Source organism: Aspergillus nomiae (genome assembly GCF_001204775.2).
Source record: "Aspergillus nomiae NRRL 13137 chromosome Unknown contig00043, whole genome shotgun sequence".
Classification (NCBI taxonomy): Eukaryota; Fungi; Ascomycota; class Eurotiomycetes; order Eurotiales; family Aspergillaceae; genus Aspergillus; species Aspergillus nomiae.
In genome coordinates, this window is record NW_015378098.1 from 68,510 (window position 1) to 93,444 (window position 24,935).

The 24,935-nt window shown below is 49.6% G+C and overlaps 8 protein-coding genes across 8 annotated transcripts; 5 read left to right on the forward strand and 3 right to left on the reverse strand.

Moving 5' to 3' along the window:
* Positions 1-811: 811 nt before the first annotated feature.
* Positions 812-2,260, reverse strand: ANOM_003702 (UPF0075 domain protein; the record flags this gene model as incomplete). Its single annotated transcript, XM_015548959.1, has 3 exons — positions 812-1,981; positions 2,046-2,120; positions 2,189-2,260. The coding sequence occupies 3 exons, from the start codon at positions 2,258-2,260 to the stop codon at positions 812-814; spliced, it is 1,317 nt and encodes a 438-aa protein (XP_015409775.1).
* Positions 2,261-3,056: 796 nt separating this feature from the next.
* On the forward strand, positions 3,057-4,895 carry ANOM_003703 (putative MFS sugar transporter; the record flags this gene model as incomplete). The annotated part of the gene is made up of 5 exons (XM_015548960.1): positions 3,057-3,450; positions 3,502-3,591; positions 3,652-4,061; positions 4,124-4,315; positions 4,377-4,895. 5 exons carry the CDS (start codon positions 3,057-3,059, stop codon positions 4,893-4,895), a joined length of 1,605 nt encoding a protein of 534 aa, XP_015409774.1.
* A 993-nt stretch (positions 4,896-5,888) lies between these two features.
* On the forward strand, positions 5,889-8,373 carry ANOM_003704 (fungal specific transcription factor domain-containing protein; the record flags this gene model as incomplete). The annotated part of the gene is made up of 8 exons (XM_015548961.1): positions 5,889-5,912; positions 5,970-6,120; positions 6,246-6,270; positions 6,328-6,704; positions 6,754-7,070; positions 7,122-7,541; positions 7,591-7,823; positions 7,881-8,373. The coding sequence occupies 8 exons, from the start codon at positions 5,889-5,891 to the stop codon at positions 8,371-8,373; spliced, it is 2,040 nt and encodes a 679-aa protein (XP_015409769.1).
* A 1,555-nt stretch (positions 8,374-9,928) lies between these two features.
* On the forward strand, positions 9,929-11,392 carry ANOM_003705 (low affinity iron transporter; the record flags this gene model as incomplete). The annotated part of the gene is made up of 3 exons (XM_015548962.1): positions 9,929-10,308; positions 10,365-10,873; positions 10,938-11,392. 3 exons carry the CDS (start codon positions 9,929-9,931, stop codon positions 11,390-11,392), a joined length of 1,344 nt encoding a protein of 447 aa, XP_015409768.1.
* Positions 11,393-12,751: 1,359 nt separating this feature from the next.
* ANOM_003706 (NmrA-like family protein) lies at positions 12,752-13,775 on the forward strand (the record flags this gene model as incomplete). The annotated part of the gene is made up of 3 exons (XM_015548963.1): positions 12,752-13,009; positions 13,075-13,142; positions 13,169-13,775. 3 exons carry the CDS (start codon positions 12,752-12,754, stop codon positions 13,773-13,775), a joined length of 933 nt encoding a protein of 310 aa, XP_015409771.1.
* Positions 13,776-17,283: 3,508 nt separating this feature from the next.
* ANOM_003707 (putative HLH DNA binding domain protein) lies at positions 17,284-18,066 on the forward strand (the record flags this gene model as incomplete). Its single annotated transcript, XM_015548964.1, has 2 exons — positions 17,284-17,436; positions 17,491-18,066. The coding sequence occupies 2 exons, from the start codon at positions 17,284-17,286 to the stop codon at positions 18,064-18,066; spliced, it is 729 nt and encodes a 242-aa protein (XP_015409770.1).
* Positions 18,067-20,238: 2,172 nt separating this feature from the next.
* ANOM_003708 (RidA family protein) lies at positions 20,239-20,809 on the reverse strand (the record flags this gene model as incomplete). Its single annotated transcript, XM_015548965.1, has 2 exons — positions 20,239-20,534; positions 20,593-20,809. The coding sequence occupies 2 exons, from the start codon at positions 20,807-20,809 to the stop codon at positions 20,239-20,241; spliced, it is 513 nt and encodes a 170-aa protein (XP_015409777.1).
* A 183-nt stretch (positions 20,810-20,992) lies between these two features.
* ANOM_003709 (Zn(II)2Cys6 transcription factor) lies at positions 20,993-23,211 on the reverse strand (the record flags this gene model as incomplete). The annotated part of the gene is made up of 5 exons (XM_015548966.1): positions 20,993-21,749; positions 21,798-21,937; positions 21,984-22,193; positions 22,248-23,042; positions 23,122-23,211. 5 exons carry the CDS (start codon positions 23,209-23,211, stop codon positions 20,993-20,995), a joined length of 1,992 nt encoding a protein of 663 aa, XP_015409776.1.
* Positions 23,212-24,935: the final 1,724 nt, after the last annotated feature.

The following is a 24,935-nucleotide window of genomic DNA, read 5'->3' on the forward strand; positions in this document are numbered from 1 at the left end:
TTGACTTGCAGACTCGTGTCTCTCTGGGCGGGCTCCTCTATTCCCACCCCTTCTCCGTGACGGACGCTCATAGGTACAAGGTATATCAAAATCTACACAGTTCCCACAGGGGTGGAGTGGGCCTCGGGGCTTCGTGCATTTTATGCTACGTCGATGGCAAAAGTCGCCTGGGCGCTATTAGAGCGGGACCATTGGGGAGTGAGGATGTAACGTACAAGCCCTTGAGATGCGCTGAAATTTTCGGGGACGCTGTGGCATCTTGTTCACTTGCACATAAGGTATCGCCCAACAAAGATGTGGTCCAGGCTCTACATTCAAACTTCTGTTGCCGAACGCCACCATGTGATTATGTCATGTGCAACATCACCGCCTTTTTACTAACCTTAATTTTAGGGGCTTTAGTATATAAGGTTCCCAGGCTGTACTGCCGAGATTTAGGGGCCACTATATTCAAAATATTTTGCATTATACACTATCACACATATATAGAGTTATTTCCCAATAACTGTTGTTTTTACAGGGCAGCTTATAGATAAATGTATTAATTCATAGGTTTCTTAGAACTTATAGTATAGAAAGATTAAATACTAAGGGTTATCACACGCTAAAGTTTATTAATCTTGGCTAACGCCATTGGCTACAAATATGGATGGTTGTGGCCTTGCCCTCCCTGCTCTGCACCTTCAGGACACAATAGCCGCATGGACTAATATCCATCTATGAGTCACTCTCTAATTCCGAAGGATGTCGTTTTATGTCCAGAAGGAGCTATACAGTCCGATTGTTATGATCTTTCCTTATTACTAACGCATCACCATTTGTTATTGAACTCCTTTCCGTTCACGTAGTTGACCATCTCCTTTACTGGAGACAGCCCGTCCGTATCACCTCCGAACTGCATTCCTTGCCGCATCACCCTGCGATAGTTCTTACCTGGTGATACCTTTCCCAAGACATATGGCTGTCGAGTCTCAACCCGGGTGGGGACGGGAATAGAACGGCCCACGATTGCTTCCATGCCCTGCCAGGCGAAGGTGATAGCTTCCTTTGCAGACGCCGGTATGCCTGCTTGGTCCAGCATCAGAATCTTCGTATCAGGGTACTGTGCTTGTATATACTGCGTAATATTTGGGTTATAAGAGCCGCCTCCACACATAAAGATTTCATCGATAGGGATATCTTTGGGGGCATAGCGGCGGTAATGGTCAACGATAGCCTGCGCGGTAATGCGAGTAACAGTCGCAACGACATCATCGGGGCCAAGACCTTTGGATTCTGCCTTGCGAATGAGATCAAATGCTAGAGTATCTCGGAATACCTCGCGGCCAGTGGTTTTCGGTGGGTCAAGCCGGAAGTAGGGGTGAGTTTGAAGAAATTCATCTACCAGATCCTGATCCACTCTGCCGCGAGCGCCCATCTCGCCGTCCTTGTCATACTCCTGCTGGCCGTTGGTGTAATGTCGGACAACGGCGTCAATAAACACATTACCCGGGCCTGTATCGAAATCGTAGCAGGCATCCACACCCCCTAGGGAATCAGGTGGAATAAAACAGACATTTGCAATTCCACCAATATTCTGGCAAGCGCGTAACTTTGTCGGATGGTGCAGGACCAAAGCATCGAAAAAAGCAATGAGCGGTGCTCCCTGGCGACCCGCTGCTTGGTCACTAACCCGGAAGTCGGTCACAGTAGTGATTCCTGTGCGGGAGGCAATAAATGAGCCCTCAGCCATGGTAAGAGCACTGCGGACCTCTCCCTCTTCAGGCATAGACAGAAGCCAGATGGTCTGACCGTGGGAACCAATGACGTCGATCGACGAGATATCAACATTATATTGTGCACAGAACTCCTTGACGGCCGCTGCAAATGTCTCACCGAGGATGACATTCACCTCCGATAACTCAGAGGGAGAGGTTTTATTGTGGAGGATCATATTCATGACGCGTTGCTTGATTGTTTGTTCTAGAGGGATTTCACCATACTGTTGGAAAGAAGACTTTGGGTCAGCCTGAACGGGATTTGGACGGCATGTGACATTAGTATACCTTGAGAAGCTCGAACCTCATGGGCGAATCTGGCGTTTCTTGTTGGAAATGACACAGAGCACAATCGATTCCATCCTATAGTTACATAGCTAATAAGCTTTCATGACTTCCTAATCCTCCGCTGCTCAACCTCATCTGCTTACCATCGAAGTACCGCTATTCAATCCCAGGACGGTCAGGTCCAGGGAGCGGGACACGGAAGGATTAGGATCCATACTATCGCAACGCAAAGACATCTTGGAGACACTGACTATCAATCCCTTCTAAGAGGAGGGGAACGCTGTGGGAATAAATACATGAGTCGCTGCCGCAGTCCTCACCTTGTCCGCCTTGGTGCCTGAATGCCTCATGTTGAAAGCGACGGTTAGACGGCTACACGGCCATGGAGGCTCAGAGCAGCCATGCATTTACCACCTCATATGATACAGTATCGCTATCTCAGTGGATATAACATTACACAAAAGGCTCGAAATTTTGATATTATACCGATTTTTCTCTGTATATTGCAAAGAAAGTACATTTTCTAATCAAGTATAATGCTATTCATATAATACAGAGCTATTTCCCAGCAGTTAAACTGCTCTTTATTCTTAAAAGGTAGGTTTCCGGAACGGCGGTTGCCTCAGGCAACGATTACTCTGCTGGTGTTGTTGAAAGCGTAAAGGCCTAGACGTTTAAGCGGTTAAACGGCTAAGCGTCTAAACGTTAAATCGGCGCCACTCCCACGAACCCTTGTTGGACGCGTGAATACTCAGTTCTTCCATTCGGTGCCACTGAACGTTCTTTCTCCAATAGTTCTTGTCATCCCCAAGACCTTAGATCTCGCTGGGCTTCGGCATGTTGTTTCTCAGTTTGTGAAATCCAGGGATGGAATCTCACAATCCGGTCATATCATAGGCCGCGGTATAAAATAGACCAACCACCCCCGGTCGAACTACATTTTGCATTTCAACAAAATTGAAAGCATAATCAATTGATAATTGCATTCGGTGTTTCCGTGTGTTTACGACCATGGGGTATACCACGTTTTGGAGGCGGTTATCCCCACGCCAACTCAATGTTATGATTCAGGCGTTTTCTCTCGTTTGCATATTCTTCGAGGGATATGATCAAGGTGTCATGGGAGGTGTCAACAGCGCTCCAAGATACGTTACAGAGGTTGGAATTGGTGAACCGGATGGCACAGTAACCGATACCACCCACCAGGGAGGTATTGTTAGCATCTACTACCTTGGGTGCATTTTCGGTTGCTTCGGAGGCGGCTGGCTGGCCGACCGGCTAGGCCGTATCAATGGCCTCTTGGTCGGAGCCATGTTTGCGCTTGTGGGAGGCGCTTTGCAAGCTGCAGCCCAGAGTTCAGACTTCATGCTCGTCGCCAGGGTGGTGACAGGCGTTGGCACTGGTGGTATGCCCGCCTTCCGTCCTTAAACCTACTGGGAGAAGCTGATCTGGCTAGCATTGACTGGGATAGCACCAGTACTGGTATCAGAGACGTCGACCGCTGATCATCGCGGAGCCTTCCTAGGATACGTCTTCATTGCAAACTGTGAGTGCCAGACATTGTATAAAGCTCCCCCAGAATATACTGACAGGATTGTCTTGGAAGATTTAGGAATCTCCGTCGCATACTGGCTGTCGTTTGGTCTTGCTTTTATCAATGGTGGCTATTCGGATGTTCGCTGGCGCTTTCTGTTAGCGTTTCAATGTGTTCCAGCACTTATCCTGCTGCTATTCATTAAGATGCTGCCGGATAGTCCGCGTTTTCTTGCATCTGTCGGTCGTTATGCCGAAGCTCAGGAGGTCCTTAACAAGATCCGTTGTCATCAAGCCAGCCAATCAGACATTGACCTCGAATACAAAAATATTATTGCGACAGTGGAAGAAGGCAAATTGAGCTCGCCCATTCAATTTGCCAAAATCTTAATTGGCAAAGGCGACAGGCCCGGCTCCAATCTGGGCCGACGCGCCTGGCTGTGTGTATGGCTCCAGATTATGGCATCTTGGACAGGAATTACGGTAAGTCTTTTAACATATTGGTTGTATGGATGATGACGCTCATAAATTCTCACCTTTTACAGGCCGTTACGGCATATTCTCCTGTTCTGCTTAGTCAAGCTGGCTACAGCGAGCTGACCCAAAATGGCCTTGCCGGGGGGTTGAATACGATCGGTATTCTGGGCACTATCATCAGTGCGCAGATCGTAGATCGGATCGGGAGGAGAAAATGTTTGATGCTTGGCTCCGTCATTTTATTCACTGTCGAGCTTGTAGTAAGTGCCAAAGCCCGTCCACTCTGTTCATAGCTCAGATTCTAACGTGTATGCACTTTAGGCAGGATCTGTCTACGAGGCGTCCCTTCATCAGCCGGATAAAGCTGATCAGCTTGCCCCTGCTGCTGTTGCGATGCTGTTTCTATTCAACCTGGGATATGCAGCGACCTGGGGAACCGTCGCTTTCTTGATACCGACCGAGATATTTCCCTCCAACCTCCGGGCTCAAGGCAATGGCTTTGGTATTACCGGCTGGGCCATTGGAGTTGGGATGACCACATTGGTCAACCCCATAATGTTTGGAAGTATCGGAAGTCGCAGTTACTTCCTACTCGCTGGATTGAATCTTCTGTGGGTTCCAGTTATCTACCTATTCTACCCAGAGACGCGTAATCGGACTTTGGAGTCCATTGATTATCTTTTTTCGACCTCGAGGCCATTTTATTGGGATATGGAGAAAGCTTATCGGCTGTGCATGGATAGGAAGGCTGAGGAACATATCGATGCGCCGGGTATAAAGGTTGCAGGCCACGATGAAGTCCAGCAGGAGTTCCACGAGACCATTCAGAATCGAGTATAAAGGGTATATAAGGACCTGTGAATGATTTCTAGCTGATGTAATTGGGATTGTTACATTGAAAGCTTCTCCGCATGAATTTCGGGGTTGCTATTAAACACATAGCAGACAGACAGTTTAGAAATTTGCATAATACCGAAAAGGAGAACCTATCAGTTATTGGCCTGATATCGTGCTGCATCCTCTGAATTGACAGGGAAGGAACTTTGTACACGTTCTAGAAACCTCGCATCCGAAAGTTCTGAAATTCTGTAGTTAAGCATGTTCGTGATGCGTTATATCGATGAAGCCCGCCATAGTAAAAAGTATGTATGTCTTACTTGGGGCCCGTAATATTTCACCAGGCATTGCGCATTGTCTGGTATGTTTGGTATAGGTATTATTACCGTATTCGCGCTCGGTTGTCTGGCCGGGCTTCCGAGCGAAAACGGCTTAGCGTCCCTGGCTGGCCTCGGTTGCTCGGAAAAGGAGCAATTTTTTGTCAATTATTAATAATAGTTGAGAATATGGTCGCAGCAGATAGTTTCCGTGGTCATACGGTACATATTAGCAATACTGAGGGCTAGTAGGAAGTACTATGGGCGATAAAGTATGAAGCTTAGATGTGAGACGGACCAAATGGTGGTAGGGTATCTTCGTGTCCCATGGGGCCTTAAGGGTCCCTATATGGACATGATTGCTCAAATGTTGCATGAGACGTTGACGTAGTAATGAAAGCTCTGCATATACTTACCACATAAAACATGTAAAAAGTAAGAGAAAAAAGGTAGATAGCAATCATGAGAGGCAAAGTCAGGTGACACGGCCCTTGCGATGGCTTTTCCAGAGCGGGTACAACCAGAACATGGCTATGCTGTACCTAACAAACCGCTGCTGTTTTATTGATGAACAACTCGGGATTGAGAATCTAAGAATATATGCCAATTGTAGGCTTTCTGGTCGAAGCTAGCAATTCCCAGCAAAGCCAAAAGAACTTGCATCGGGTAGAGTGACATCATGCCGGAGGATATTCTCCCTGCAGTGAGATTAGCCCCATGTCTACTTTAGCTTATACAATGCTCGCTTTTATCACCCCAGATCCCAAATCTGATGAGAGATAGTGTGATCTTTGTTATTCTAGAAAAGTTAAATGCAATAGAGAGCGCAATTGCGCTAACTGTGTCGATGCTGGGGTCGCATGCCAACGTCTCCGCCCCGGACGGGCATCGAAGCCAAAATTCTCCCCAAGGTATGGGTACTTGACGTGTCACAGTTGGTTTCTTTAATTTTTACTTTTCTTCCCCGCTCTGTCTATGGGATATTTTAGTGACTGGTGATCGTCCAGGCTACCGGAAGAGAGTGTCTTTCGAGTAGAGCGAGCGACATCAAATATACAGAGGTATGATATGTCACGCGTTGCCAGAGCAGTAGTACTGCTATGACTTACATATTCTAGCGAGAGCCATATATTGGACAGCATCCCTGAACAAGAGGAAAACGCAGCTGCAAAGCGAAGAAAGCTGGACAGTCATGCCAACACAGAAACTCCTACTGCGTGTAACCCTGCTGCTACACCAGACAATTCAACCCATCATGCACAGCAGGCCAAGCTTGTAATACAGATTGAGGTTGATGGTAGGCAATTGGGCAGAAGGCATTTAAGCAACGAGCGGCGAAGAATTTTTGAGTCGGCTGTGAAGCTCGTTGATAGAATGTCGAGGGGAGAGCACTTGGATTTGCAGGAACCCATTGCCCCAGAATCTGCCCGCGAACTGCTCGATATTGAGGTTCCTCAGACTCCTGCAGCGGAGCTGCTCTATATGCTTCTTCCAGGTAGGCAAACATGTTCTTACTCCCTTTAGTGGGGACTAATAGTATCTAGAGCCAAGTATGGGCGATGGGCTTCACCATCATATCAGATGGCCCGATCATATATCTGACAAGGCTTTTGAAAGAATGATGACTAGTCTTCTCGATGGCGACTGCAAGGGACAGCTCTTTCATCACTACAGTATCTGTGTCTATGTCAAAGCGATGTTTCATCTATATCAATTGGCGCGGCGGTCGACAAATCCCGCGGTAAAGAAGCAGCTTCAGAAGTCGAAACGAACCTACGAGGCTGCTGCACTTCAAGCACTCAAGCACATCAATCTCATATCGACGCCGAGCTTGTCACTTATCCAGGCTCTTATTTCAGCTGTAAGTGATGTTGCTGATGGAAATAACCTACCTTACTAACCAAAGTTCTAGGCATTACTGATGCAACACACCACTAATATTAGCCAATGCTGGCTACTGAACTCGTATGCTGCTCGCCAGATCATATCTCTAAACTATCATAAGCCTTGTTCTCCGCCTTCTCAATCAGGCTGCAACGATGAGATTCAGAGTGCCGTCTTCTGGTGCTTCTATCTCGATCGAACTACGAGTGCTCTCTTAATACGACATCCCTCTCTACCAGAATTGAATGCGCCTCCGATAGGCTTTCTTACCACTAATATATCATCACCCTATAATAAGTTGTTACTCGTGCTTCTAGATCTAGCAAAGGTTCAAGGAACATTGTTGGATATAACACTCAACGACAGCGACAAATCCAGGTCTCGGATCTTCGAGATCTTTCAAGGCGTTCAAGAGCGGATGGATAGAGTTTATTCAAGTTTGCAAGAAGTAAGCTTGCATTCCGGTATCATCTAACAGCTAGCTGATATTACCCTAGACTCGAAGTGCTATCTCTGGCCCAGCATTGTACGACTGGGTAGCCGCTGATTTTAGCTATTATGCAATCTATGTCGATATGCTTCGAACACGGCTAGGCTACGATGGCAGTCCAGCAACTCACTCCGACTGCTTAGTATACTCGAGACGAGCGCTCAGAGCATTCCATTACCTCCAAGAACATGTCGATCATATGCCAGGATTCAACGACCCAGAACCGTCTTTTCTAACATGGTTTGCAGCCTTTCCTCATTTTAATGTATGTCGTATAAGCTAACACTGGTATGATAGGACCATCGCTTTATACCCAGCGGCCCCCTTTTTCGTTGTCTTTTGTAATATTATCGCCACTTCGGATGAGACCGACTATCGCTTGGTACAGCAGATAATAAAGGGGCTATCACAATTCAAAGCTACTCCGTATCTAGCACGTCTGCTAAGTCTATTAACGTCTCTGCTACGGCTTTGTGATCCCTTATTTCATAGCATGGATTACCAGAATCGACAATCACATATGACAGGAGAAGGCCCTTCATCGACACAAGCACCGCCCAACCATGTGCCGACCAACACAAGTGTCCCCGCCGTTGAAACTGAGCTCACGCAAGGTTTGGGTCCCCAGCTATCATCAACTGCCTACACGACGTATATGAGTGCAGATGTCTCGGAGCAAGGAGTGGGGGATGTATGCTACCCAATGGCAGACGACCTTATGTGGCAGCTAGTTAATAGCCAATTTCCTTACAGCTGGCTTGAGGCGGATGCTATTCTTGATATCTTTTGATAAGGTTTTGTGGCTCCCTGGTTCTTCCACAGATGTACCGTTAGGGCATGGTGTGTCACGCTCTCGTCTACCAGCGATGGAATTAGAGAACCAAAAACAATGATCAACATTGTGTATTCTTTATTTAGCTCTAGCGGTGAATAACATGAATGACTACCTATTGGCTAGAATGTCAAGCGAATTCCCTCCATCCTCCGTATGTCAAGCCCCATCCGCCATCACGAGCATCCTAACCCTAAATCCCTCTACGAGCACCGCTTCTCTCAAATCGCCCTATCAAAAGAAATCCTAATCGATGCCCATCTGAGTCTCCAACGCCAAAAGACAAGCATCTTCACATGACCCAAGAAACGCTCTTAAAGCATATCGCCAATAAACTCAGAAAATCCTAACGTGATAGATCTACTTCCGACGGAGCTTTGAACACTGATCAAAGCTTCCCAAACGAACCTAATTGCTACGGTGAGACCCAACCTACGACAACTGCTCATGTGCACCCAAGAAAATTCAGGGTCCAGGACGTTCCAGAAAACCACCGTAAGGGTAAACTCTGCATATCACAACCGCATTCAGTCTAACCTCATCTATCCACTTTAGGCACCCGTATTTCAGCAAAGCTTATCTCTGGGCACGGACGGGCTGGCGTGGCACCCGATTTGGTAGTCTGGTTCTGCCATACCAGATTTCGAACTCGGTTCCGGCTGGCTTTTTCCGCGGTGGATGGGTCAGAGTCAGAGTTTTTCATGGCGCTTGTCGTGGGTTTCGGGGGGACTGTGTGCTCTGGATGGGTTTCTTTGTGTATAATCGGTAGCACTGAATTTGATATTAGATAGTATATAGGCTTATGAACACTGTCCAGCTATTCAAAGGTAGTGCAGATAGAACAAAGACCGCATTGAGTAACCCCATGTAGCCATACAAAGCACAAGACCGGAAAATATGACAAAATCAAATCGAATTATTTTTATCCTAGACAAGCTTTCTAGTTAACCTTAATTGGAAATTTTAAATCGCGCATGTCAGCCACGTGTGGCTCTCGAGTGGGCAGCACCCTCTCTATATATGCCGCGCAAGTAACATAAAACCACCGAAGGCCCTCTCCTTTGCTTACCTTCTGCATATCAATCCTGAACAACACATCCTCCTGGTCTAGTATCAATCGCTATCATCCAATATCCACGCCACATCGATGAATAACCTCCTTGCAATCCTATGCCCGATTCTCCCTGCGCTGGTATGCCGTAACCGCAGACCGGGTGGTTGCTTGCTGGCACTTTTGGAAGAGCCTCGTCCTCCATAAGACTGGCTTTGGACTATACATGTCTGGAGACTACTCTGTGATGGGGTAATGGAATATATTGTTTATTGTAGGTTGATGGATGGGTTTGGGATACTTACGAGTGCTGATCATGTTTTAGTTTGACAGATTGTTCACCGGTTGCTTCGTTCGTCGTTTCGTCGGTGCTATCCTGTCGCCAAAATTAAAAGAGAAATAAAAGGAACAAAAAAGGATAAAGAAAAAGAAAAAGAAAACAAAGAGTTCACATCAGTCCCAATGGATCGCTTCATGGATATCCTGCGCAAACCAGGCGCCAAGCCTGAGATCCAGGGCGTCGCCCCGACACAACACGTGGATGGGGAAGAGCACGCTGATCACCTAGATATCAAGGGCTATGTACCCAAAAGCAAGCCCAAAATGCTCGATCGCTGGCTGGACTTCGTCGTGCGAGTGTCTGGCTCCGAGCCTGTCTTCTTCCTGATCCTCGCGGGCCTCCTCACCTGGGCTCTCCTCGGGATCAAATACGGATCGACCGATAGCTGGCAGGTCCTGATCTCCGACATCCAGGCCATCGTCAGCTACATATTCGACTCCTTCCTCGTGAGACAGCAACTGAACGCATACGAAGAGGAGATGGTCGTAGCTGCCGAGCTGGAGTCCCGGATCCTCAGCCACAAACGGATGCTCGCGAAGCTCTGCCAAAAGCTCGAAGCCCAAGACCAGGAGAAAGCCACCCCCCTAATCAACCTCGTCAAGGAGCACCAGACCGAGCTCGAGTTCGCGCCGAGCTCCCCACCGAAACCCTGTTCGGACGGACCATCACCTGGGTCTCGCATGTCATCGGCCACCTGGGCACCATCATCCTCTTCTGGGCGGGCGTGTTCACCTGGATCGGCCTCGGCCATCTCTCCAACTACAGCGACAAGTGGCAACTGTACATGAACTCTGCGTCGTCCGCGCTGATGGTCTTCGTCTTCGCCTTCCTCGCCAACATCCGCGAACGCCATGAAGCCTACACCCGCAGCTGCCTCGACGCCATCTTCCACGTCGACGCGTCCCTCGAAGCCAAGCTCCGCCAGCTAACCCACGACACCCTCCCCAACGACACCGTCATCATCCCCGCCCCACGCGTCAACCCAATCCACGCGCGATCTTCTACTACGCCGACTTCGTCGCACCCTAGTCGGCATCGCCATCCTGGTCGCCGTCATCATCATCTGGGTCGCCATCGGGCCCCTGCTGCACTTCGATTCCAACTGGTGGCTCCTCATCGGCACGTACGCAGGGCTGGTCGGCATGAACGACGGCTTCGTGCTGCGCAACATGCAAGCCCGCCTGCGCTGCTACGTGGACGCCGAATTTGCCCGCATCACCGCCCACGACGCGAGCCTCTTCGCTACCGCCGGCATTCCCGCGCCCAGCGACGAGGTCGTCGCCGACAACTCGCTGACACACCGCGTGTCGGACACCATGGGGCGCGTGTGCGCGCACGAAATCACGGTCGTGTTGGGGGTGTTGACCATCCTGGGGTTGGTTGCGGGCGCTAGCGCCATGCGATGGACGTTGACAGGTCAGTTGCTGTGTAATGTGCCGCCCAGCTTGATCGAGTCGTTTTTCATGATCGTGTTGGTGACGGGACACAACTCGGCCGACGATCGGAAACGGGTGGATCTGCGAAATACGTATACGAGGCGAGTGCAGTTGTTGGGGTTTGTCAATGCTGTGCAGTCGGTTTGGTGATTTCGGCTCCGCTGTAGGGGGGGGTTCGTTAGGGTTAGGGAGGGATAGGGGGTTTCGGTCGAGTTCGGCAGTGGGATGTTAACTAAGGGGTAGGGTAGGGTTCAGAATGAATGTTTTTTTTTCCTTTCCCTTAGTATTATTGTTATTATTCTCGCTTTTTCCCAATTTATTTGATTTTTTTTTCTTCGCCTCAACTCTTTTTAATTACTAGTATTCCTCGCCAGAACAGTAACCCACCCGCTGATCCCTTCGTTCCTGATAATAAAAAGAAGAAAAAGACTCCACCGTTCAGCGGTGCTAGTGCGCGTCCGCTATCCATAATAAATAGCTCAGCATTCTGCGACGTCATAGAGAGAGAGCGTCCCCACTCCACGTTCCATCCACATTTGCCGAGACTTTCTGACACTCGGCCGCAGAACACCTCGTTCCAAAGTCTGGCCACGGGGTCGGTTTTTATATCGGCTACTCCGGGGGGTTCAGTACAGTACATGCGATGGCGGGGGAGGTGAGTACCTATTGCTATTTAGTATTGTTTTATTGAATTAGGGCTTAGAAAACGGATATGTAGATATTCATACACAGAACTTGTGGTGGTTTGTAGGGGGTTATGCGAGGTGCATATGTACTTTTTGTGCAGAGGTTGTGTTTCTGGTTTTTCGAATTATGTCGCGTAATATCGCTGTAGGCAATAGCAAGCATACCTTATGAAGACGGGGTCTATTGTGTGCATGGTATGATCCTAGAGTGAACTATGTTAGAGCTGATAGTGTATTTGCTGCAAAATATATATCCGGCCGGGGTCTACATTGGATTTGAACTTTGGACAAGCATTAGAGTAATGAATGCTTTCATACATAATTATACATTCCAACTATGTACTCCACGAGTCAATTGTAAATTGCCACCAAAGATGTAAATAGTATTCGACAATATCCATTGTGCTGGTGGCAATGGTTGTTTCTCCATCTAGCCGAGGGTTGAACGGTTGAACCCATTGAACCACCGTTGAACCAACACAGCCATACAAGTCCTAACAAACTCGACCAAGATTCTGTCTTACTCTTCCCATTAGATAGAATAGCTTCGAATCACTGCGAATAGCCAAATCTCATGAATACGACGTGGTTGATAATCCAACGGACATAACCAGCGGACATAACTTCATTTGTAAGCACACTCAACCGCCAAGACCAAGGAGCAAGTCATGATGGAATCCTTTGTGGTATTTATCTCTTGAATCGGGAATCAAGAAGAGAGTTCAAAAGTATTATAATCATTTCACATTGAAACATATACAGTTCCTTGTGTGTCGCACGCCAGTAAAGATCAGAACAAATAAACGCGAAGCAACAAAACGCGATGGCCAAAGTCGGCATCTTCCCCGCGGCAGGCGGCTTGGGAACCAGCGTCATCAACCACCTCGTCAAACTCGTCCCCGTCGACCAACTCATCCTTATCGCCCGCAAACCCGACTCTCTGGCGGAATTGAGTCGTCTCGGTGCGACCGTCCGACGCGCAGACTATGAAGATCCCTCGTCGCTGGAACGCGTGTTCGATGGGGTGGACGTGTTGATGCTGATCTCGTATGCGTCGTTTGAGATCCAGTATCGCGTGGAGGTGATTCCTCTCCCTATGTCTACTGTCGAGCGATGATTACGAAGGCAATAACTGACTACGACTAGGCCCATCGCAATGCCATCGACTGCGCGCGCCGCAGCGGTGTCAAGCATATCTTCTACTCGTCGCTCGCGTTGCGGGAGATCTCACCGACTCCAGCGTGGCACACGTGATGGGCGCCCATCTACGCACCGAGCAATACTTGGCCGATCTCCAAGCGCAGAGCGACATCACCTACACGGCGATCCGGGAAGGGCTTTACTCGGAGTCGTTCCCGATCTACACGGCCTGGTTTGACCTGGCGCATCCCGTGGAGGAGGTTACGATCCCGCACGCTGGGACCCCGCCGGGGGTCACGTGGGCCAAACGCGACGAACTCGGCGAAGCCACCGCCAACTTGATCGCCTCCTACGTGCAGGACCCGCGCTCCTTCCCGTATATCAATCGGCTGGTGTTGCTCTCGGGACCGCGCGAATATTCGCTGCAGGAGACCGTCGAGATCCTCGGTCGAGCCGTCGGGCGGACAGTTCGCATTCGCGAGATCTCACCAGACGAGTATGCGGCGTTGTCGACGCATGGCACGAAGCACACCTATCATGGGATTAACCTGGCGAGGGAGTGGGCGACGGCGTGGGATGCGATCCGACGGGGGGAGACAGCGGTGGTGACACCGCTGTTGAGGGAGATCTTGGGACGCGAGCCGGAGGACTACGAGACCACGATTCGGGCCTTAGCCCGGGAGGTGAGGACACAGGAAGGAAGTTAATTAGGGCTGATTTGACGGAGTCCGGGTTACTGACTAAGAGGGGGGTTGGGTGATGGTTATGGATAGTACCGGGTCATGTGACCACCGCGGGGTTGCCCTCACCTGGAACCTCCCCATCAATGCTACGGATCGCCATGAGCGCAAACACCACCACCACGCGTCGGATTCCCTAAATAAAGGTAGTCGGCGATGGAGGACCCTCGTCACATCGTCCGTAGCAGTTTTTCTGGCGATGTTCGAGGGGTCTTGGTCGCGTTGTAGATACACCGCTGGTTGGTCGGCCCCGGATCTCACCCGGCCGCCAGGGACCGCCGCATCTGAACCACGGCATCTAGCAGTAGCGCACCCGAGCTAGCCTAGCCAACGGCTGACCTCAACTTTGGATCCGGGGCAAGGTGCAGTTCCCCCCGCTGGTGGTCAGAGCTTCTGGAACTCAATCTGAGTTCGCCAAAAATGCCCCTCGCGTCCCTGGATCTCGCAGAACCGGCATCAGGACTGTCATCACCAGTCGGCCGTCGTACAGACCTTGCTGAACGTCATCCCGACCGCTGTTTCTCAGATCTCGCGTGGTTTCGCGGGTTCTTCACCGTCTGCGTCCGGGATTGGGATCTGGGACTGGAGGCTGAAGATTACCCCGCGGCTCGTAGGATCAGGGCGGCAGATTGGCCAGAGATCCACTCGGATCTCCCCAGCGTTTTAGGTCACCACACCACAATTAATCAATGCATGTCATGATCCAGTGCAGGATCAGAGTACTCTGGTGGCATGCCGGATAAGGTCTGTAACCCATCACGCAGATAGGCTTCTTCAGCCATGACATGCCCATTGCAGCCAAGCCCTAATTCCCAAGTTAGCGCTACCGCACCCAAAAAAAATCACCAAATTAAAATACTAATAAAAATAATGAAAAAAGAGGGGTAACAGAAATGGATAAGGCTGAACCCCTCTATCAGCAACGACACTGTACCTCGGATACCACCAGGTTGACTCGGACCGTGGACCCCTCAATTCCGCCTCACCAACCCCTGAGACAGGTCTCGTCCGAATGGAAAAGTTTTCACAGGCAGGTGACAACCTCGATTGATTCTCACCCGAATCGATGCATCGTCTCGGGCGATATCATCGGGAGTTTTCGAGACATGATCGAAATGACCAGTATCAAAAACGGTTGGTGATTGCAAAGGTGACGAATGACGCAACTTGGCGGGAGTTTCTCACTGAGATGCCGGATCACACCACTGGGGTTGGGGAGAAGAAAGAGGGACAGAAGGGAAAAAAAATAAAATAAAACCAAAAAAAACAAAGAAAAAGAGGATCCTCTCAGGCCGGCTTCCGAACGGGCAGCCGAGGCGTACTTAGCACCACTACCATCTGCGGGTTAACTTTACTACGGAAGGTTAATTATTAGCATTTGTTGATCCACCCTGTCATCGTTTGCCTGGATTGGGTTAGTGTGGCGGTCCCTATGGATGGATTTGGAGGTATGCGAGGAGCAGTAGTCTGTACTCGGGGTATTTTTTGGTGGTTTTTTCTTGAGTTGTCGTCTGGTGGACTGTGTGCGAGTGTGAGGAGCGAGAGCTGGTATGCCCCGGCGGATTGGTGCTATTCTTAGAGAGAACCCTGCACAGAATAACCGGAAGACTATTGGGAGAACCTTTCCTAGAGCAGCAAAGACTGCGAAACACGGAGAAACCATGGACGTCGCAAGAGAACCTAATTTTCCGTCGCGACCTTCGCTTCATCGCACATGAGGGGTACCCTTCCCCTTGTGGAAGGGCGATGCGGACAGTAGACGAGTAACACGTGTGCAGACCGTGGACGGTACATCTACGATCCGAAGTCATCAGTTGGGTCACGAGTCATGGTGGCAGCGTGGAGGAGAAAAAATCTCCGGCAGCAGATGCAAGTGTCAAGAGAGAGAAAAAAAATTGAGAGAACTTGGACACGTTTCTCGGATGAGTGAAAGCGAGGGGGTGATTGGCCGGGGAGACAATCCTATCCCTCCAAAGGTCTCCACAGCGGATGCCCGATCCCATCCCCTGGAACTGGATAGGCCTGGTCCGTGTGTAAATAGTCCAGTATTCCACAGTCTCGTATATGACACTACGGCGTACAGGACGAGAGCCTGTCGTTGGGATCAGAATTACGCCAGTGCCTCTCCAGGTCGGGGCATTGCTAATAACGGGGCTCTGATTGGAGAATTCGTCACATCGCAAGGGAGCTGAAGGCGTGACGAAGACCCTCTCATTGGACTAAGGCACGCTGCACAGGATGTTACATCACTCGCCTGAAGATGATCCGTCATCATCTTACATACCGTACGGAGATGAGTGGTTGATATACTAGTAGTATTATCAGGGTGATGCCAGTCAATGGTAGTAGTCGAATATGGAAGGATCCCACTCGGCTGAAGGGAATACTATTGTACTAATGATCAGAATCAATTTACACCGAGATAGAAAAAAGGAGAAAAAAAATAAAAGTCAAAGGAAAAAAATAATCTAAAATGGAAAGAGGTCACTGAACTGGACGGGTTCGGCGTCTATCGCCAAAGTGTAAATAATTAAGGAGAGAATTAATCTGGACGTACCCCGAGTCGCTCAAACAGGCAGGAATCTCGCCTCAGGCTACCTCTCAACAGGACGGGCAAAGTCGGGATAAAGTCAATTCCGCCATGGTTTCACGACACAGCGTTGCCAGAAGGGAGAGAGGTCCGCATTTGGGTCCGCCAAAAGGTCCGATGCAAGGCCATGACACGGCCGGATGATCGGCCCCGAGTCTCGGCCGGGCCCCTCTTGGCAGGCGAGCCTTCCGTTTCTTCCCTTCAACGGTCGTGCATCGATCCCACCGTCTCCACCCAGTTGGTCCCTTTCTCTGCTTTGACGGTTTTGCACTCCTGACTGGACCAGGTAATGACGACTGTCATCGGAGCCGACCGAGTCTGGATGCTGAGGATCCGGCTGGGGTGATCTCGGTTGTCCTTCACCGGGCAAATCACTTGTGCTGCATACTAACATTCGTTTGGGTCGAAAATTAAGTGCGTTTTTCACGATGCCGGCCCTTAATTACATCACTGTCTGAAAAAAATAAAAAATAAAAATATAAACTAAAAAAAACTCTCGCTTCCTTTATAAAGAAGCTTCACACGCCCGTTATTTGATTTTCTCTACCAGATCCACGGTTCCAAGATTATCAACTTTTCTGTGATATTTATTTATATCCCAACCCTCCCCCTGGCGATATCAGATTCCAATCTATATCTCTATCTACCATACCAACCACTTGATCCTGTCGACCTTCGACTACCACTACTACCACTACCACTACCATCAATGGCATACACTAGAACTGATCCTTCGTTCACCTTGAGTGACGACGAACGCATGTATATGAGCCACCACAGCCCCATGCATCGCCCCTACGATACCTTCCCCGCCCCCAAGGTCCCGATCCCTTGTCGGCCAACTGGAACTACGACAGTGCCATCGATCTCTTCTCGCTGAACACCATGATGCCCGAGAACTTCACCCTCGATGTGCCTAATGAGCCCATGGGGGTGGACCCCAAGGATTTCCCCGCGGATTTCTTCGCTCCTCCTCCGGACATCAGTGGATTCACCATCTCCAACCATTCGGGCGAAGATGCCGGTTCGATCACTTCGGTATGTTCCTCCTCATCTGATCTCCTCTGGGAGCCATCACTAACAGTACAACAGGACCTGGAAAGTGACGATCAGTCGTGGTCTCCCACCTATGCTGCTCCCGCAGATATGCTTCCGGCCCCCGGGAGACAATCCACCCGCCGCAAGACCACCCCAGTGGTGAAACGCGAGACGACCTGGTCCTCCAGTCCTGAACTCGCACCTCAAGAATACCCCACCCACACTGCCGCTCAGACGACTCCCACATCGCCTCCCGTCAACCGCAAGATGACCCGCACCACCTCGGTGGACTCCAATGCCAGCACGGGCCAGACCACAACGGCCACCACCAGTGGACGCAACGCTGCGAAGCGTGCCGCACACAACATCATCGAGAAGCGGTATCGCACCAACATGAACGCCAAGTTCGTGGCCCTGGAGAAGGCCATGTGTGGCGGAGTCCAGAAGTCGAGCAAGAGCGGATCAGCCTCGCTCAAGAAGTCGGAGATCCTGACCAACGCGATTGCCTACATGCAGGAATTGCAGGAAGAGAACAAGGCCCTCCAGAAGGAGCTGGCCATGTTCAAGCAAAATATGGTGCCTAGTGCGATGTGGCGACATACCAAGGGGGCTGAGACCTTTCGCGCTTAATTGGTGATCTTCTCGCCCTGGTGATGACCGTCATGTTCTTGTACAATACACTACTTTAATGAGTCGAGTACTCTCCATTCGTTGATTGATCGGGTTGGTTGGCGAAAAGGTGTCTGGTCGTGATATACCCAAAAGTTGCTTTTTCTTTTTTTTTTTTTGTTTATTTTTTCTATTTTTCTGTCTCCTATGTCAGCAGTTAGACAATACACTCTCCCCCACTTTCGAGACTATACTTGAGATCCATGGCGTAGACAGCATCTGGTAGAGGATAAGCAAGTAAATCAGAGGTCCGAGTAGACTTACCCCTCCTTCTAGTGTCTAGCCACAACACACAACTCAAAACGACCCCACCGGCCAGTTGTAACGGAGATCAGCGAAAATCTCCGACGATGCAGCCACATCCCTGCACATCACACCGAACCCTAATCCCCTGCCTCACCGAGCCCTAACAAAACGGCCTCACCACTGCATCCCACCGCCATCACCACCTTCCGAGACAACCAGGGGGCAACTTGGTCCCGTACCAGGATGGACCGATCGACCTGCTACTCAAGCCAATCTCCCACCAGGGAAGACAATCCTTGGAGTTCTAGACCAGGGCACAAGAAAAATCTCCGACAATATCCATAAGGCACCCGCTAAGCCAAAACGAACTCCATTTTAACCGGTCTAGACCCAGCGGGTCCGTCGCCTTGTTTGAATGATTCCTTCCGCCTTTTTATTGGCAAAATCCCGCTCATTTTATTTTCACACAGTAAGATTAAAAAAAGTCCGATCATCATATTTTTTTTTTTTTTTCTCTTCGCTGGCTCACAACGGCCCGGTGCCCGCCCCGGAAATGACACATTCGCTCGCAGCCCAGGGTCGAGTGGGTATCATGACATGATGTATTGTGATTCGGACTGTTCTTACATACATTGACACCCAGCCCATAGCAAGATGGGATTTTCACTCATCGGGCTCTGCTTTACTGCAGGTCCATGGTCTATTACGTGGTGGATGTACCTATGTACCGATTCCTTCTTGCTGACCCCGATCCTGGAGATCGCGGGACGTCTTTCGGCCGGTGGTGGTGCTCGTGTTGGCACCTGGGTCTGGCCGTGCCCAGGTACCCGGACTATGACTGGGGGTTTTGTTAGTTAGTTGATGACATTGTATGATGTGTAGAGATGTGTTCTTTCTGTCTACGGTGTGACCCGGAAGTGGTTGGATTGGATGTGATAGCGATGATCGTTGTTTGTGATTTAATCCTTTGTAGGTTTGCTTTTTTCCGGGGCTGAGGTATTGTGTAGTGTTGAAGCATATAAATAAATGGGGTTATTTAAGACCTTGATGTTTTCTGTTGTAGGACATTGACGTCAGATTAGCATTTAAATTAAGTTTTAAAGTTTGGTCTATTTTGTTCCTATTCAATACAAGAGAGAAAGAGAAAGAGATATGTCGAAGACGGCATCTTCGTGCGTGATTGACTTAGCTTTCATACTTTTATCCACTCCATCTTAGTCTGGAACTAATATTCGAGTATAATAGAACGAAATCAAACCCCACGGCCGCTAGAACAGTAGCTACGGGATCGACATCCACCACCCAGTCCACGAGCACCTCAGATCTGACTACATGGAACCACGCCGAGTGGGACAATATATCTCGGTACAGGGAGAGTCCGTCTTGGATGGAGCCGTATTATGCCGCCGAGCGCATGAAGGATAGAGAGGGTCATCGGAGACGTATTGGGGAGATGGTCAAGGGGGTGGAGGACATTCTGGGTCTGGAACCGGAACGGCCATAGGGAAGTCTGGCATGGTGTGTTGGGATTGGGCTATGCAGGTTACACACTTCATATTAGAGTGGTGTAGACAGACGGCGTTAGTTTGGTTTGGTTTGGTTTAGGGATTTGGCATGGTATGGATAGAATTTTAGATGGGCTTTGAATGATTTATATTTTTCTTTTGTCATGCAGTGTTTACAGTGTACTTAAGTTTCCAGTCATTTGTCCTTAAAAGTCATGACTGTGAAAGTTAGATATGCCCCCATTAAATTCTCACAAAGGAGGACGTCCAATCGTCCCGGATTATAATCTAGTCTTATATGACAAAGGACCCCGCAAAAGACTAAGAGACCAGCCCCGAAGAAAACAAAGCGTATCGTAAATTCATCACTCCAATTACCCCTCTATTTAGGATCATGCGCAACAACCTCAATCTCAACCCTCATATCATCCTCCCCCAGCCTCGTAACCCCCACACAAGTCCACAGCGGCTCATGGTCCGGCATCCACTTCCGAAAGTTCCTCACCATAGCCTCCAGTGCCTCGTTATTGATTGGCACATGATACGAGTTCACGCGATACACCTGCGCCCAGCCCTTCCCGCCGGCCGTCCTGAGCGCCAAATCGACGTTCGCGAATGCCTGGTCGATCTGCGCGTTGATTTCCTTGTAGAATTCGCCCGTGTTGGGGTCCCAGCCACCTTTTTATCGCATCTCATGTTAGTGGGATTGTGGTGTACATAGGAAGGAGTGGAGAACCTTGGCCGGAACATTCGATGCGGTCGCTGATGCGGACAGCTTGACTGTATTTGAAGGTTTGGCGGTTGCGTTCACCGACGCCCGGGTAGTTGTAGTAGGTTAGGTGGGACATTTTGATTTTGTGGCTTTTGGTACTGTGGATGTTGCATCCGGTGGTGTGGGAGGGGTTTATATAGGGTTTTGCGGTGCGGAATATATCTTCCGCTGATGAGGTCATAGCCCGAGAAATGGAACTTAATCGAGAGATCAAGATGCAGACTGACAAATCAATGTCTCGGTTCATGTTGCATGTGTTGTACGTATTATGGAGGGGTTTATATGGTGGATCTTTGGCGGTTGTCATTGCCCCTATAGGTGTATGTATGTATGGTGGGTAGACGGTTCAGAGGTAGTGAGTGCATTACCACATCCGCTCCCAATTGATCTGGTTTAATATATCGAAGAACCCGTAGTCGACGGGGAGTGATTCCATCGGGACGGACAGTTCCAGTTGATTAGCCAGCGCGTTGCCCGGGTTGACGCTCGGGTTGGATTCAATCTCGTCAATGACGTTTGGGAGCTCGACGCCCAGGTCGAGTGGCGGACTGGGGTTCGTTTCGAACGGATAGAGCCCCTTATCTCGAGAGAACGTGTCATCTGAGACGACAGACCGGCAAAGCTTCCGCAGATTCTGTCCGATATGGCCTGCCGGATACCACGACTTAGATAGCTCGTCCAGCACTGTTAGACACAGGGTCAATTTATTCTTATGGGAGGGGGCGTTCAGATTTTCAGTTTCGTCGAGCAGGACCAGCGCTGCCGATAATGTGCAGTGTGTTGCTGTGATTGGGCTGAGATGGTATCCTCCGAATGTATGTCGGTATTTCTGGGCGACGAGACAGATGGAACGGGCGGATTCGCGGCATATGGAGTGGGCTAGGTCTGTGGTTTCGTTTTTGGGCTTTGAGGGTGGGTTCTCTCTCATGATGAATGGTTTGGCCAACAGGATTCTGGCTGTGTGGTACACCATGTGGAGTGTGTATGCTTGGGGGATGTCGTTGGCACGGTCAATGCGTAACTCTGTGGGGAGGTCGTAGAACCAGGACCTCAGGTCGAGGAGACAGGACTTGAGGAAGGCCGGTCGTTGGTGCTCCTTGAGGAGTGGTTTGGGTGCCCATCTAAAATCGTTAGCTGAGCGATAGAGGCGAGGGTTGGGAATTGATTACAGGGATAGCGTGATCCTTTCTTGGATTCGACAGACGCTGATCATGGCTCGCTGTAGTGGTCTCAATGCTTTCTGAGAGGAACTCATCTCTAGATTAAATGCTGGATCGTCGTCCGGTACTTTGACGGCACCTTGTGAGTCCTACATCTGTCAGTATCCTGTGTCATCCACAGACCAGTCAACCTACAAGCATGGAGCAGATTCGTCCCGTATAACTAGAGGACAGCTTATCATGACAGTACAGGGTCCAGTATATCTGTCTCCTGAGCTGAATCTCCCGTGGAGTCATCGCATTCGTCTCTTCAAATCCAGCCGGGTCCAAATTCAAGCCCATATCGAGACTGAGTCGGTTCGCCATCCCGTGGTGCAGCCAGCCAGCAGCATCAGCCCCCATCGCCTGTTCTCATTAGCCCATACTCATACCCGACAGACACAAACAATTCTATCTTACAATATACACCATCCCAATCAGACCTAATGCTTGGATAGTGGTTAGACTGGGCCGTTCCACCTCCCTGTGCAGCTGGGTTTTCGCTTCTTCGAGGAACGCTTTCCCCGCCGTATTTGGGTCATCTGGATCCGATCGCACGTCGACACGGTCGGAATACCGCGACCCTAAAGCGAGGATGCAATTATGCAGCAGTGGCGTCCAGTACCGTCCCCCATTATTCATACTTTCCCTGAAGAGCTCTTCATCGACCACAGCATACCATGGCTGCTCCCACCGGAAATACAGATCGATTAGGTGGTCCTGAACGTCCTTCGGGACCCCCATGCCAGCCGTGATCGGGTCAATGGGGTCGATATAGCCATAGCTATCAGACACTTGATCTGGCGGAGAGACCGAAAACGCCGAGCCATCAATACTGACTCGATTACTGGAAGAACCCTGAAACTGGAGCCGTCCACTAGTCGGCCCGAAATACCTCATCTCGCCGTCCTGGTCGAAATTCAGCGATTCGTCCAGAGCCAGCCTGCCCTTGAAATTCTCGGCCAGGCTATCTATCTCCGAAGACGTGTCGCTGTTCATGCCGGGTTTCGTATCTAACGGCACCTGTGCGGGCACTTGCGACTCCCTTGCATCAATCCCATGCCGTTCCAGGAGTCTTTCTAGCGATTCTATCCTCTGTCGCAGGAGAAGTACATATGTCTTGGACGCCGGCCTCCGACCATCCTCCGCGACAGAATACTGGCACGAGATCCGCCATTGGGCGCATCTGGCGCAGGATGGTTTGTTTCCATCGCACTGGTGGTTTCGTTAGTAATCCAATCGCCGAGTCGATTGAGCTTCGCCCACTTGTTGACCATGTAGCCACTTCACTAACCTTCGCTCGTCGCCGTCGACACTCCTCACATGCTCTGGTGGTGTATTTCCCGCGCTGTCTACTTTCATTTCTACGTGTGTCGGGGGACATGGCGGGGATGTGACATGAAGAGAGTTTGGGTCCATTGCCTGCTGATCGACGGTGGCACGCAAGACGTCAGGGCTTGGCGTTGGTGGATCCACCAGAGGATCTCTGGATCTGCCTTGCTGGTCTTGGCTTATGCAAGTTTTCTTGCCTTCTACGGGGATTTGTCGGGGAATTTTATTGATGACTGAGTATTTAAAGGAGGCGCTCGTCGAGTGTTGAGTTTGGGCTGCTACATGTTAGGGCTTCACAAATGTCCCTGTGAGAAGCTCATCCTGAATCATGTCGACCAAGACCTTGTCTACTTTGTGTCTAAACTAAGTTCAGAGCCGTTGACTTCCGTTTCCGGATCAATACAAGATCTAGACCGTCGTAGCTCTTTGGTAGGATCCGCAGAGTTCCGGAACTCTGTCCTATCCAAAGACCCGCAGTGACCACTTTTACCGGTAGGAGGTCTTGTGCAGCCTTCGGATAGGCTGGGTATCTAAACCGTGTTGTGTGTCCATCACTTTGCACCGAAACGGCAACAAGACTAGAAGGCCACTCGCTTTGAAATCGGTATGAATATCGGCCAGTACCAGGCCATATCTAGACCATGGATTTCGGAAGGTGCTGGCAGTGTCACTCAAAGAGGACGATGTCAATGCTGAAGCTGAAATGTAGAGAAACTGAGTCATGTAGAAAGGCGCATAGTTTGGTCTCAAGATCTAGTCTGTTGAGACCTCTTTGTAAACAACCGGAGAATATCTGTTTTCAAGTTTTAGAATATAGCGAATATATCCCGACTACGGTAACAGGCTCACCAGCATTCGAGCGTAATCAGTGATTTGACCCCACTTGATACTATCAAATACCGCAAGTTTAAGTGCCTGGAGACTAATATTCAGTAATGGTTTAGTGATGGGAGAAATCCACTCACATCTTTCACGATTAGTCCCCCAATATCGTGAGCAATGAACATGATAGATCGCTAAATTATGGATTAGCCTTTGTATGCAGGTTCACTGATCTCACACAGACTTTAGAATTGGTTCCTCTTAGCTTGGTCAGATCTTCCAGTAAGGATACTGCCTGCTGTTGAATCGCATCTCGGCTATGACGTCCAGCTAAGATCTTTCCAGCGTCATATCTAAAAATTAATATTCTCGTATCAACGTCCAGATCCTTCACATAGTCGTCCACCCAAGAGCTGGACCCGGAGCCGGGGCTGACTCGAGGGTTGGGACTTCCTCCCAGGTTACCATACAAGCCGTGGACTATGACTAGACTAAGCTAAGGTGTCAATCTCCATCGGCAATGTATGTCTCATATCCGATCTGTAACTTACTCCAGGCCTGAGGATGAGGAATTACCGGACTCTGCCCAATCAATGGATAACCCATAATCACGCTTTCCCATGACAGATAAGTTGTGTCTGCTGGCCGTGTTGGGACCCGGTCGTTCATAGAAGGACTTTCAATCAAATAGAATGCCTCTATTAACGGAATGAACCAGAGTAATGACATATAATTTCAAAGATGAGGCGACTGGGCGATTTACAGCGAACACTGAGTCCAGAAAAAAGAAAAGAAAAGAAGAAGAAGAAGAAGGGGGGGGCTAGCCAGGTTGTAAGAGGCAGGACGAGGAACACATCGATTGTTTGCGCAAGTTTTCCTATGTTTCAGCCACATAATAACGATCATCATGACAAAGGAGCATGAATGAACGATTTCTCTCGCGTCGTACTGAAT